This window comes from Diospyros lotus, chromosome 3 (assembly GCF_014633365.1).
Source record: "Diospyros lotus cultivar Yz01 chromosome 3, ASM1463336v1, whole genome shotgun sequence".
NCBI classification, from domain to species: domain Eukaryota; kingdom Viridiplantae; phylum Streptophyta; class Magnoliopsida; order Ericales; family Ebenaceae; genus Diospyros; species Diospyros lotus.
This window is the reverse complement of record NC_068340.1, coordinates 18,334,906-18,348,164: the sequence shown is the minus strand read 5'-3', so window position 1 is coordinate 18,348,164 and position 13,259 is coordinate 18,334,906. Positions and strand designations below refer to the sequence as shown.

The following is a 13,259-nucleotide window of genomic DNA, read 5'->3' as shown; positions in this document are numbered from 1 at the left end:
TTTTAATTTTTCTTTTCCTTTTGAGGAATTAATATTTGCAATGAATCAATCCTTTGTGAAGAGACTAGAACATCAATTTAACAAAGGATTCTCTCTACAGTGCAAAATAACCCTTCCAACCCAAAAGAGAAAATGAAACAAGATAGTCCACAGGAGAACAGATAAACTAATTAAGTATATAATTCATGAAAATTCATCGAACAATTATTGGCATGAAAATCATCTCAAAAATAATGTGACAGTGATGGCTACTAAATAATCTATTCCATGCTCATTTTGACAGATTATTATTTATGTTATATTAATAAAAAGTAAAAAAAAATAAAATTTTATATTGTCAATAATTCCACGTAATGAAATTAAATGAGACGAAGGCGGGGGCAGAGGAGAAGAAGAAGAGCTAGGAAGGAACACACACCAAAGCAGCGTAAGGAAGAGCAAAGGGACATTCATTGAATTAACGGCTACTTCTACCATATGGATTTCTTCAGACGACTGTGTATCCTATCCTTAAATTCTGAGCCATAACTTCCCGTGAAGTGAAAGCTTAGGCCGCGCGCGCATCGATCATAATTCATAGATATAGATAGATAGACGGGTAGAGGGAGAGAGAGAGAGGCAATTAAGGATCCTCGTGAAGAAGAGCCCCTTAATCTCACGAGCTCTTGTGCAATTTGAATTCTGAATTCTCCACGATCGCCACCTTCAAATAGCCCCCCACGCCACCCACAAATCCATGCATGCAATTGCAAACCCAACCACCACATGCAGCTTACTTCCATGGCGGCCAAAACCCAGCACCACCGCTGTTTCTTCTTCTTCTCCACTGTTCTTCTTCTTTCCGGCCGCCTCCAGGCTCAGAACCTTCAAACCTACATAGTTCAGCTCCACCCACTTGGAATGGCCACCCCTTTCTACTCTTCCAAGCTTCAATGGCATCTCTCCCTCCTCCAACAATTCCTAGTTTCCCCGAAATCTGATCCTTCTTCTCGTCTTCTTTACTCTTTCCACTCCGCCATTGAAGGCTTCGCGGCTCTTCTGTCCCAAGACGAGCTTCGCTCGATGCAAAAACACCGCGATGTTATTGCGATCAGGCCCGACAACAAGCTCCAGCTTCACACTACTTATTCATACAAGTTCTTGGGCCTCAACCCCACCGGGCAAGGCGGCTGGTACAAGTCCGGTTTCGGGCGGGGCTCCATAATTGGAGTGCTTGACACCGGAGTTTGGCCGGAGAGCCCCAGCTTCGACGACCGGAGCATGCCGCCGGTGCCCAGAAAGTGGAGAGGGATTTGCCAACAAGGGCAAAATTTCAACTCTTCAAACTGTAACCGGAAGCTCATTGGCGCCAGGTTCTTCACCAAAGGCCACAATCTAGCCGCTTTATCATCGGCCCACAACGCTGTCGCGGAGTATGCATCGCCGAGGGATTCTCAGGGCCATGGAACTCATACCTCGTCCACCGCGGCCGGTGCCGCCGTGCCGATGGCCAGCGTGCTCGGCAGCGGAGCTGGGGTGGCCCGAGGCATGGCTCCCGGCGCCCGCATCGCCATCTACAAAGTCTGCTGGATCAACGGCTGCTACAGCTCCGATATATTGGCCGCCATGGACGCAGCCATTAGAGACGGCGTGGACGTGCTTTCCCTCTCGCTGGGTGGCTTCCCGGTCCCCCTCTACGAAGACAACATCGCCATAGGGAGCTTCCGAGCAATGGAGAAGGGAATATCAGTGATATGTTCAGCCGGTAACAACGGCCCGATAGAGAATTCAGTTTCCAACGACGCTCCCTGGATCGCCACGGTAGGCGCCAGCACGCTTGACCGGAGATTCCCCGCCGTAGTCCGGTTGGCCAACGGAAAATTGCTGTACGGGGAATCGCTGTACCCTGGAAACCGGGTGCCGGCCGCTCAGAGAGAGCTCGAGCTGGTTTATGTCACCGGTGGGGAGAGTGCAAGTGAATTCTGTCTAAGAGGGTCGCTTCCAAAGGCGAAGGTTCGAGGAAAAATGGTGGTCTGTGATCGAGGCATCAACGGCAGGGCAGAGAAAGGCCAGGCTGTGAAGGAAGCCGGCGGAGCCGCCATGGTTCTGGCGAATACGGCGTTGAACTTGGGGGAAGACTCGGTGGACGCCCATGTCCTGCCGGCGACGTTGATCGGCTTCGACGAATCCGTCGAGCTTAAGGGCTACATGAACTCAACGACCAGACCCAGAGCCAAAATCATATTCGGAGGAACTGTGATCGGACGATCCAGAGCTCCGGCCGTGGCCCAGTTTTCATCAAGAGGGCCGAGTTTTATAAACCCTTCGATCATCAAACCGGACGTAATTGCTCCAGGGGTCAACATTATTGCGGCGTGGCCACAAAACCTGGGCCCCACGGGGCTTCCAGAAGATTCCAGAAGAGTGAACTTCACCGTCTTGTCCGGCACCTCCATGGCTTGCCCCCACGTCAGCGGTATCGCCGCCCTGCTCCACTCCGCTTATCGGACGTGGACTCCGGCGATGATCAAGTCGGCCATCATTACGACGGCGGACTTCACCGACCATTTAGGGAAGCGGATTCTGGACGGGGACAAGCCGGCGGGAGTCTTCGCCATGGGAGCTGGGCATGTGAAGCCGGAGCGCGCCATGAACCCGGGACTGGCATACGATATCCGGCCGGAGGAATACGTCGCCTATCTCTGCACGATGGGGTACACGAGGGCTGAAATCTTCACCATTACTCACCGCAACACGAGCTGCCGGCAAATTAAGCGATTCAGCCTGAACTACCCCTCCATCTCGGTGACTTTCCGGCGGGGGGTGGCCGAAAGGATGGTGGAACGGCGGCTGACGAACGTGGGGAGCCCGAATTCCATTTACTCGGTGGAAGTGGTGGCGCCTGAAGGAGTGGAAGTGAGGGTTACGCCTCGGCGACTGGTGTTCAAACGGGTGAACCAGAGCTTGAGCTACAGAGTGTGGTTTGTATCGAAGAAGAGCAGGGGAATGGAGAATTTGAGCATGGCCGAGGGGCAGTTGACGTGGAAGCATTCTCAGAACAGGTTTTACAGGGTCCGAAGCCCCATCGCAGTGACATGGAGATCCAATCCACGTAACTAGCTAGCTTGCCATGGAACTGTAGCAGCTGGACGCAACTGCTGTTTTCTTCTTCATATATTGTTGGGTGTTTGAAGGCCGACGCCATTGAAAGATCTGAGGATCTTGTCTTCTGAGTTGAACGTCATTCCCTTTATTGTCGGATAAAGATGGAGACTTTGACATTAATAATTGAGTTTATATATACATATATGTATGTGTGGTGTATTAGTCCTCTTATAAACTTGTGGGAAGAGCCAAAATGAGGTTGGATCACTGCACTTGTGGTCCGTAATAAGCCCAAACTACTTTATAATTATTATTGAAAATAATAATTTCAGTAATTTATAATTTAAGAAATAAATAAATGTTGGGGGGTGGGGTGTGGGGGCTTAGTGAGCACGTGGGGGAACACGTGGCATGTGAGAGGTGGTGGTAGTGGGTGTGGGTCATGTGGACGCACGTAAGCCCACATGCCCATTATTAAGATTCTCTTAACAAAGATCCAAACAGCCTCCTAATCTCTCTCTCTCTCTCTCTAATCATACTTACTTGCCAAGAAGTCGTCTTAATTACTTAGATTTCATCTCTACTTTTTTTTTTTTTTAATACGAATATATTACATTGTGTGTGCACTACAATCGAAATGGAAATCGTAAAGAGGGAGTTTAATTGGAATGTATTACCATTTTAATTAATGATAAAAAAGAAGAAGGGGGAGGTACAGCTACCCCACCCCAAAACTGATATTTACTTGGGAACGTTAATAGATAAATCTGATAGCTCAGCAGCTAATTAATTAATAATCTCTAGTAGTAGGAAGAAACACAATTATTAGCTAATAATCCCATTTTGCCCACTTGAAGTTGACATTCAAATCAAATAGAAATATAGTAGTAATTATAACTGGAGAAGCTTAGCACATCATCAGCAGCAGCAGCGGCGGCATAACAACACATTAATTCTTGTAGTCTAGCAGTCGTCCTTTTACTATATATATATTTTAGTAATCAGCCAATCTTCTCTCCATTAACTCTCATTTTTTAACACTCAATTCACTCTCCCTCATCTCCCCCAGTCACCCCACCCCACCCCACCCCACCCCAACTGCCGTCTTCTTCCACCATCTTCCCCGGACCAATCTCTAAAATGGTCTGGAAAAAGCAAGAAGAAGTTAACAAAGATTAACGAACAGAATCAGCAACAGTATGAAGCTCCAATCACACTTCTTCTTCTTCCTCTCCTTCTACTGTTGCATTGGTAGCCACCTTTTGGGCTACGCTAAGGCGGCTGAGAAAGCTGTCTTGGCCGACGAAGCGATGGTTTTGCTGGCCATAAAAACAAGGCTTGTTGATCCTCAGGATCATCTTCAAGACTGGAAGCTTCCGAACAATAGGGTAATTAGTAACGCTTCAGTCCACTGTAATTGGGCTGGAGTGTGGTGCAACTCTAATGGAGCCGTCGACAAGCTAGATCTCTCCCGGATGAATCTCACCGGCGCCATATCGGACGACATCCAACTGCTGAAGAGCCTCGCTTCTCTCAACTTGTGCTGCAATGGCTTCTCCTCCTCGTTGCCCAAGTCTTTGTTCAATGCCAGCGCATTGAAGGCTATTGATGTAAGCCAAAACTTCTTCGTCGACGGCTTCCCGGCGGGGATTGGAAAGGCCGCCGGATTGGTCACGCTGAATGCTTCGGGCAACAACTTCTCCGGCCACATTCCCGATGATCTTGGAGATGCAGTGCTGCTCGAGAGCTTGGATCTCAGAGGGAATTTCTTCCAAGGATCAATACCCAAATCGTTGAAAAACTTAGAAAAGCTGAAGTTTCTTGGCCTTTCCGGAAATAATCTTACGGGCAAATTGCCACCGGAGCTAGGCCAGATTTCATCACTGGAATCCATGATTATCGGCTACAATGCATTCGAAGGCGAGATCCCGGCAGAGTTTGGAAATCTCACCAATCTCCGGTATCTTGACTTGGCCGTTGGCAATCTGGGTGGCTCCATTCCGGCCGAATTGGGGAGGCTGAAGCAACTAAATACACTCCTCCTGTACCGAAACAGCTTTGAAGGGAAGATTCCACCAGCAATTGGCAACATTACTTGGTTGAAGGTATTGGATCTCTCTGATAATATGTTGTCAGGAGAAATCCCACCGGTGATAGCTGAGCTGAAAAATCTGCAGCTCCTGAATCTGATGTGCAACCACATGTCAGGTTCGGTTCCGTCTCGGCTCGGGCGGTTGGCTCAGTTAGAGGTGCTTGAGCTATGGAACAACTCCTTGTCAGGCCCTTTGCCAGATGATCTTGGCCTTAATTCACCGCTGCAGTGGTTGGACATCTCTTCCAACTCGTTTTCCGGTCAAATACCGGCCTGCTTGTGCAGTGGAGGTAACCTCACTAAGCTAATCCTTTTCAACAATGGTTTCTCTGGTCCAATTCCTGTTGAATTGTCAGCATGTTCTTCCCTAGTTCGTATTAGAATGCAAAACAATCTTCTTTCTGGTAAGATCCCAACTGGGTTTGGCAAGCTTGGGAAGCTTCAGAGACTGGAATTGGCAAATAATAGCCTCACTGGGCAAATCCCAAGTGACATTGCTGAATCTTCTGCACTTTCATTCATCGATTTCTCCCGAAATCGCCTCCAATCTTCTCTTCCTTCCTCCATTCTGTCCATTCCCCATCTGCAAAACTTTCTAGCTTCGGATAATGATCTGATAGGAGAAATCCCAGATCAGTTTCAGGACTGCCCTTCACTGTCAGTACTAGATCTCTCATCTAATCATTTCAGAGGAAGCATTCCCACCAGTATAGCTTCATGTGGAAGATTGGTAACTTTGAATCTTTGCAACAATCAGTTAACTGGGCCAATCCCAACAGCCGTGGCCATGATGCCTACATTAGCCATTCTGGATTTATCCAACAATTCTCTCAGTGGTAGGATTCCGGAGAATTTTGGGAACTCACCAGCCCTGGAGATGCTCAATGTTTCCTACAACAAGCTGGAGGGTCCTGTCCCTGCCAATGGCATGCTCAGGACGATAAACCCAAATGATCTTTTTGGCAACGAGGGTCTCTGTGGTGGAGTGCTACCTCCATGTTCCCAAAATCTGGCCTACAAATCCACGCAAAGGAGTTTACATGAAAAGCACCTCGTTGCAGGATGGATCATCGGGATTTTGTCCCTTCTAGCAGTTGCGACTGCAGTTTTTGGTGTGCGATCGTTATACAAGAGGCGGTATTCTGATGGGAGTTGCTTTGAGCATAGATTTGAGATGGGCAACGGAGAATGGCCTTGGAGACTAATGGCATTCCAGAGACTTGGCTTTGCAAGTAATGACATCCTAGCTTGCATCAAGGAATCAAATATAATAGGCATGGGGGCGACTGGGGTGGTCTACAAGGCTGAAATGCAACGGTTGAATACAGTTGTTGCGGTTAAAAAGTTGTGGAGAAGGGGGAACGATATTGAAGTGGGAAGCAGCGAGGATCTTATAGGGGAGGTGAATCTTCTAGGGAGGCTAAGGCATCGAAATATAGTGAGGCTACTGGGATTTCTTCACAATGATAATGACGCGATGATAGTTTACGAGTATATGCAGACTGGCAGCCTTGGAGAAGCTTTACATGGCAAACAAGGAGGGAGGTTGCTTATAGACTGGGTTTCTCGATATAACGTAGCAGTTGGAGTAGCCCACGGGCTTGCTTATCTCCACCATGACTGCCATCCTCCCGTCATCCACCGGGATATCAAGTCAAATAACATACTTCTCGATGCAAATCTAGAGGTAAGGATTGCTGATTTTGGATTGGCAAAGATGATGGTCGAGAAGAACGAGACTGTGTCTATGGTTGCTGGGTCCTATGGATACATAGCCCCTGGTATGTTAATTGTTCTGATCAGTTTTGACATTTTTTTGCCTCTTTTCACTACAGATTGTAGTAGTTAACTTTTGAGCTTGGGCTGTATGAACAACTGAAATCACCGAGTTCATTTCAAAAAATTTCTTCTGGTACATGATTTGCGGCTAACAATCATGCATTGAATCCTTGGCAGAATATGGATACACGTTGAAAGTCGATGAGAAGAGCGATATATATAGCTATGGAGTTGTTCTAATGGAACTTCTCACAGGAAAGCGTCCATTAGATCCCGAGTTTGGAGAAGCTGTTGATGTAGTTGAATGGATTAGGAGGAAGATTAGAGAGAACAGATCTTTGGAAGAGGCACTGGATCCTAATGTAGGCAACTGTAAATATGTCAAAGAAGAGATGCTATTAGTCCTTCAAGTAGCACTTCTTTGTACAGCCAAGCTCCCCAAGGAGAGGCCATCGATGAGGGATGTTATAACAATGCTAGAAGAGGCAAAGCCTAGGAGAAAAAGCAGTAGCAATATCAATGGAGGAAATGCCATTGAAAAGGAAATGCCAGTCTTTAGCACTTCGCCTGTAAACGGCCTACTGTAAGAACAAAATCAAGTCAATATCATTTGTTCAATTCGTCTCTGTATGTACAAGTTTCTCTAGAAATTTTGTAATCACTTGTGCAAGTTGGTGGTGTCTAGAATGTGATGAGCATAAGAATGTCCATAATTTTGAAGTGTAGTCAAATGTAGAATAACAATGCCTAATTTTCCGGTGGCCGATATACACTCTGGCACCTCCACCTCACCTTTTGTTTCTTCTCTGTGCTTTCTTTTCGTTCTTTACTATTTGAAACTCTAACCCTACATTTCTCTGCATCTCATGCTTGCATTGCCAACTGAGAAATGATAATGTCAACTCGAATAAGTTCTCATCTACAGCTAGGAATAGCTACGTGGCGGGACAGGGCAGGGTTTTGCTTACCCCATCCCTGACCCTAATACCGAATATCCTGTCCTGCCCTGGCAGAGTATAAGTCCTAAACCCCATCCCCGCTACCAACAGGGAATGGGGATTGCGAACCCACCCCATACCCCAGAATACACGCCCCAAAATAGAAAAATAATCTCCATGAATCATAGAGTACAAACTCTTGTAACGCATGTGATCTTTCTTTTCATCACCCATCAACAAGGATTAAATAATCCATTTCGGGGTACACCAAAAACAAAACTATATTGAAATAGTCCCAAACTATGCATTTGTATGTATCATAGATAAGCAAGATGCTGTTATCATTTAGACAAAAACCTCTCCCAACGGACCGGTGAACAAGGTATAATATGTGAAAGACCATGTAAATCTCCAAACGGAAATAAACCGAAGAGGACTAGTTATTACTCCAACAAAATGCAGTCTCTTTTCTTCTCTGTATTTCACTCTTCAAATGCCAAGTCTTTTCATCATCCTGAAAATAAGGTGGAAAATATAATCTAGATGCCCTCACTTTGTCTCCCATTTCTTTCTTGAAATCTTGGTTCTGCAAAATAGAAATGATGAATTTGATGAAGTTAGAGATATATTGCAGCAACTTTGTAGAATGACATTGTTTGTGAAGTGTCAACATACCGAATCCTTTAGCCTCTGATGTCCTCATGATCCTTAGCCTCTTCACAGAGCTAAGAAACATCCTGAACAAAAATTCAACCAGAAAAGAAAAGAGAGAAACTTAAAACTGGTAGTAAGAGAGCACAAATGCTTTCAAAGTTTAAGACCTTTCTATGTTGTTTCAAGTACTTGATGCAATCACTAATAGTTCATCACATTCTCAGCTTGTCATTGTGGTTAAGTTTCAATTCCCTCATACTAGAGACACCATTATCAGATTTTTCTCTGTTGAGATTTTTGCCGAAAGGGCAAATATTTCAGGTGAATAACTCGTATTGACATGCCTCTTACTATGAGGGAATCAGTTAGTACCTTTTGCTTGAAAAGCTACCGTAAATAGGATTACATGAACTGAAGACAGAACATACAGGCTCCCTACCATGTAGTAGAATAAAAAGTAACAAGAATTTTAAACAAACTTGAAAAAGAAATATCCTAAGATTTTATTGGATGATCGCTACTTTGAGAACATAAACTGCTTTATTTAAATAAGTGATCCAAGAAGAGACAATCTATTGATGTTGCCCACTAAATCAACAGCTGAAGTTTACAATTGTTGCTTCAAATTTATGCTCAGGATGGAATTACTGAGACTTGAACCTTAGTGGCAAAAGCCATTTACTTGACTACCTTCACCAATATCACCACAATTAAACACATAATAGACTCTAGAAACCTAGAAAAGATGACAGTGATTATAGATGATTGAGCATCTTCCTACAAATCCATAACTACACGGATCCTTAAAGAAGTTCAAAAGACACATAACCCATAATGAAATCCACCAAGGTGTCTGGTAGACCTACTTTAATATGCACGTTTGATATTGAGGCTTTTGATTTGTATATTTTATCAAGTGGCAATTGCAGACAGGTAGCCTCTAGATTTTGCAAAAAATTAGAACACAAAGGTCTCGTTCATTGAGCCTGAACCTTGGTAGCAACAGTAAGGTTGCTCCTTTGTGACCAAAAGGCCACAGATTCAAGTTGTAGAAACAGCCTCTTTGCAAAAAAGTAAAGGGAAGGTTCCGTAGAAATGCAAGCATCCCTCTACTCTTGCAAAGCTGGGAGTTTTGTGCACTTAGCACTCCCCTTTTTTATGGGTCACATCTATTGTGCTCAACAAATACAAGTCAGATTTATTATCCAGCATTATGTTCATATGTTGTCAATGAGCAGAAGATACATACCCCCATGGAACATCACCAACTAGCATCCAGTCTCCTTCTTTGTCTTCATATGTTAGCACAAACTCTGATGATCCATCCAATAACTTGGAGTGTGAAACTATTTGCTCTGCATTTACATCATGCTCGTCCATATTTGGTCCTATCATGAAGAAATTGCAACTATTAGTCATGACACATGAAATTCTACAAGAAGACAAGCTAAACACCAGCATTATCATGCTATCCCAAAATACGAATCAACATTTAACTCCCAAACAATATTTCAAAGGTGTGAAATTCTATGCCAGCTAAAAAGGATGCTGCAATTTTAAACATTTGACTTAGTTTTGAAACTTAAAGTCTTTGCTCATACGCCAAGGCAAGTAAAACAAGAAGTTCTCTTATCATTGTATGATGATTTAACCACTGAAGTTTGAAGAATAAAAATATCAGCTCCATAATTAATGAAGGTAGTAGTGACTTCAAGTCACTTCATGATCAGATTAGAAACATGGAAACAGCAATAACTAACAAACTAGTCCTCATGCAAAATAACTCAAGGGTTAAGAAGCCTTTGAGACCATAAATCAACATCTAACAGCTTGCAGGTGGGGGTTTAGATTAAATCAAATATCAAAATAATAAATAAATAAATAAAGCTCATTTCTCGCACCAGCAGTTGTGGTGGGTCTACAGAACATGTTCTCCAGTGCTTGTGCTAGGGTTTCATATGAGCGATGAGCATTCAGATCCACCTTTCTTCCAATTCCATTTCCGTCCATGTTCACCTTCACAAAAAGTGAAGTCTGCAGCTGTCCTTTCTCTTCAACATCTTGTTTGTTCTTATGGATGCTACTGTTAGTAACATCTACCACAACATTCTTTTTGTTAGTTTTCTCGACCGTAGACTGAAATTCTTCACTGGAAGGTAATTTTGCTTGGTTGGCCAAGCTGTTCATTCTATAAGCTCTGACAGGAGGCCATCCCACATATTGATTCCTTCAAGAATAAAATGACAAGGGTAAAATACCACAAAAGATATGAGACAAATGATATCAATTCAAATAGCTCCAGTTCATTAGCCTGAACAGAATATGCTCACAGCAAACAGCAATAATTCACCTGCATTACTGAATGCGCAAAAGGATAGAAGGAAAATATTATAAATGCAAGAATCAATGTAAAGTTGTAGCTTATTCACTCATAAACCACATGCGAAATATGACACTGTTAACCAAGCAATGCCTTGACATTTTTAATATCCAATGGTCTGAGGATCACCGATTTCAAGTTAAAGCAAGCATCAGAAGAGTGATCAATGCATGATTATTGTCTCTAGCCAAAATTTCATGCCATGTTGTAAAACATGCAAGCAATGGGATCCAAATAGATCTCCCACATGGCCGACACAGCTTATTTGTTTCTTGCAGTGTCAGGACAATGGACCATTAATTAATGTTGACTTTAAACCCAGAACTACCACCCCTGCCCCAATTGAATGTTGATTATTGCAATGACATATGCTTGTAAGTATTCCTGAAGAAGCATATTCACAAGAACAAAAGAAACTTGAAAATATATATATATATATATATATAGTTAAGCACCAATGAAGGGTTGATTCTATGCCATTATCATTGATTGACGGGGTGAGAGACTTCAAAATGGTCAAATGTGCTCATTCCGTCTGCACTTCCAGCATTTCCACATTGCTTTATGTGGTTGATGAGGGAATTCTAGCAGCAAACCAGTGACATCTCAGAATGTCAAACACAACTGCTGAAATGTTGCAGTGGCACAGACTCTGGCACTCTTTCTTCGTACGAAAAGGTTAATTTCTGCAGAAAATCAGTGCCGTCCTACTACAGAGACCATAGCAGGTTTGAATAGGAGTGGAATGCGCTCAGCTAGATAAGCTGAAATGTAATCCTCAATCAAATGGCTCTTCACTTAAAGCTTCCTTTTCGGTTTGTTCTGCCATTAGTATACTGTCCTCAAAGCATGTTTTTTTCCCATTAATCTGACAGTCCTCGCATCCTATCCCAATTAATTGAAACAACACAAATTACCAATAATTTTTTAGGAAATTTATTATTATTGAATCCTTTGAACCTAGGGATGAGTTATTTATGGTTTTATTTATTAAGTAGACACAACATCCCAACACATACAGTATAAAATTACATATAAACGGAGAATAAAGAAAATAACCCAGAAAAGGAAAGATGAGTCGCATTTGATACAGGAATCAGGTTCCTCAAAACATAGCGGACATATAATCGAAACGTAAGAAAATGTGATAAAGGCATGTTCAAACAGAAATAAGAAACAGTAAAAGAAAGACCAGAAGATGGAAATAGAAGAATCCAAGTCTTACGAACACATCTAACAAATATACAACATACGAGGAATTGGGCATAAAGAAGGTAGAAAGCAAACACCTATGAAGAATCAAATGAACAGAAAGAAAGAAAGGGGAGAGAGAGAGAGAGAGAGAGAGAGAGAGAAGTTGGAATTACCTGACACCGCCACGATTAGCGGGCAGCGGTGGCGAAAAGGAATCAGCGGTTCTCTTGGTGCCGGCGGAGCAATTAGCTTTGGTCAATGAAGAAGAAGCAGATGAAGAAGCAGAAGAAGAAGAGGAAGACGACTTCGAATCCATAAAAGGGAAGTGCTTAGCCGCGACGACCCTACTCCCATCATACTGACCGCCGACGCCGAGGCTCAAGCCAAGACCCAACTCAAGATCAGACGATTCAGGCGGCTGGAATTGGTACGGTGAGGATTCATCGGAAGTCAAAACCAGGAGGTTGTCCTCCCGGGACACCGTCGACGTGGACGAAGCTCCGCCGCCGCCGCCGCCAGAACTACCCAGATTGCCTTTCATCACAGCTTCTAATCGGAAAAATCAGTATGGCGGGTTGGAACGATTGGAGCAACAAATTTTAACGAGGAGAGGAGGGGTGGGGGGGGGGGTTTGTTTTGGATGGGTAATTGGAATTTGGAAAGCAAAGAGGAGAGGAATGTTAATTCTAGGAAGATGAAGATGGGGTCGGTTGGTGGCGGGTGGGGCCGAAGCTGTCGGCTTTGTGCGCCTCACTGCCATTATTATCGTCTTCTTGGCTTTCTCCAACCGTAGCTAACACCCCCACCCTACCCGCCCTGCCACCTCTTTCTTGTCCCTTTGTCTCTCTCCCTTTTCTTACCATGTTTTCCTCCTTATTTTCTCGGGAAAACAATTTCATTTTCCTTTCTAATTTTCTCGAGAAAATATTATATTAAAAAGAAAAAAAGTTTTTAAATTGAAATGGGTTTCATTGATGTATGCATAAGAAGGATTTATCAAATGTCAAGAGCAACTTATTCAAATTACCAGTATTTTATTTAGACAAGTCAAAGTTGAAACTTTATTTTTTCTTAAAGTTGATTGGACAACTCTTATTAGCTCTCTATACATCATTAAAAGCAATGAATGAGAAAAGAA

The 13,259-nt window shown here is 43.6% G+C and overlaps 3 protein-coding genes across 3 annotated transcripts; 2 read left to right on the top strand and 1 right to left on the bottom strand.

Annotated features, from left to right (window-relative positions):
- Nucleotides 1–761: 761 nt before the first annotated feature.
- LOC127797944 (subtilisin-like protease SBT1.2) lies at nucleotides 762–3,233 on the top strand. Its single transcript, XM_052331171.1, has one exon. It carries the CDS (start codon nucleotides 766–768, stop codon nucleotides 3,097–3,099), a length of 2,334 nt encoding a protein of 777 aa, XP_052187131.1. The 5' UTR covers nucleotides 762–765; the 3' UTR covers nucleotides 3,100–3,233.
- A 939-nt stretch (nucleotides 3,234–4,172) lies between these two features.
- Nucleotides 4,173–7,742, top strand: LOC127798098 (MDIS1-interacting receptor like kinase 1-like). Its single transcript, XM_052331414.1, has 2 exons — nucleotides 4,173–6,957; nucleotides 7,133–7,742. Exons 1-2 carry the CDS (start codon nucleotides 4,284–4,286, stop codon nucleotides 7,540–7,542), a joined length of 3,084 nt encoding a protein of 1,027 aa, XP_052187374.1. The 5' UTR covers nucleotides 4,173–4,283; the 3' UTR covers nucleotides 7,543–7,742.
- A 414-nt stretch (nucleotides 7,743–8,156) lies between these two features.
- LOC127798099 (auxin-responsive protein IAA11-like) lies at nucleotides 8,157–12,933 on the bottom strand. The gene is made up of 5 exons (XM_052331415.1): nucleotides 12,295–12,933; nucleotides 10,449–10,774; nucleotides 9,797–9,935; nucleotides 8,569–8,630; nucleotides 8,157–8,479 (listed from the first exon to the last, which is right to left on the bottom strand). Exons 1-5 carry the CDS (start codon nucleotides 12,660–12,662, stop codon nucleotides 8,433–8,435), a joined length of 942 nt encoding a protein of 313 aa, XP_052187375.1. The 5' UTR covers nucleotides 12,663–12,933; the 3' UTR covers nucleotides 8,157–8,432.
- Nucleotides 12,934–13,259: the final 326 nt, after the last annotated feature.

What these genes read in the sequence shown, in the direction of transcription:
- LOC127797944 (XM_052331171.1), top strand. Translation starts at nt 766, where the DNA reads ATGCAGCTTACTTCCATGGCGGCCAAAACCCAGCACCACCGCTGTTTC.
- LOC127798098 (XM_052331414.1), top strand. Translation starts at nt 4,284, where the DNA reads ATGAAGCTCCAATCACACTTCTTCTTCTTCCTCTCCTTCTACTGTTGC. An exon ending in CTATGGATACATAGCCCCTG is followed by an intron (nt 6,958 to 7,132) that starts GTATGTTAATTG and finishes AATCCTTGGCAG; the next exon opens with AATATGGATACACGTTGAAA.
- LOC127798099 (XM_052331415.1), bottom strand. Translation starts at nt 12,662, where the DNA reads ATGAAAGGCAATCTGGGTAGTTCTGGCGGCGGCGGCGGCGGAGCTTCG. An exon ending in GCTAATCGTGGCGGTGTCAG is followed by an intron (nt 10,775 to 12,294) that starts GTAATTCCAACT and finishes TTATTCTTGAAG; the next exon opens with GAATCAATATGTGGGATGGC. An exon ending in TAGACCCACCACAACTGCTG is followed by an intron (nt 9,936 to 10,448) that starts GTGCGAGAAATG and finishes TCTTCATGATAG; the next exon opens with GACCAAATATGGACGAGCAT.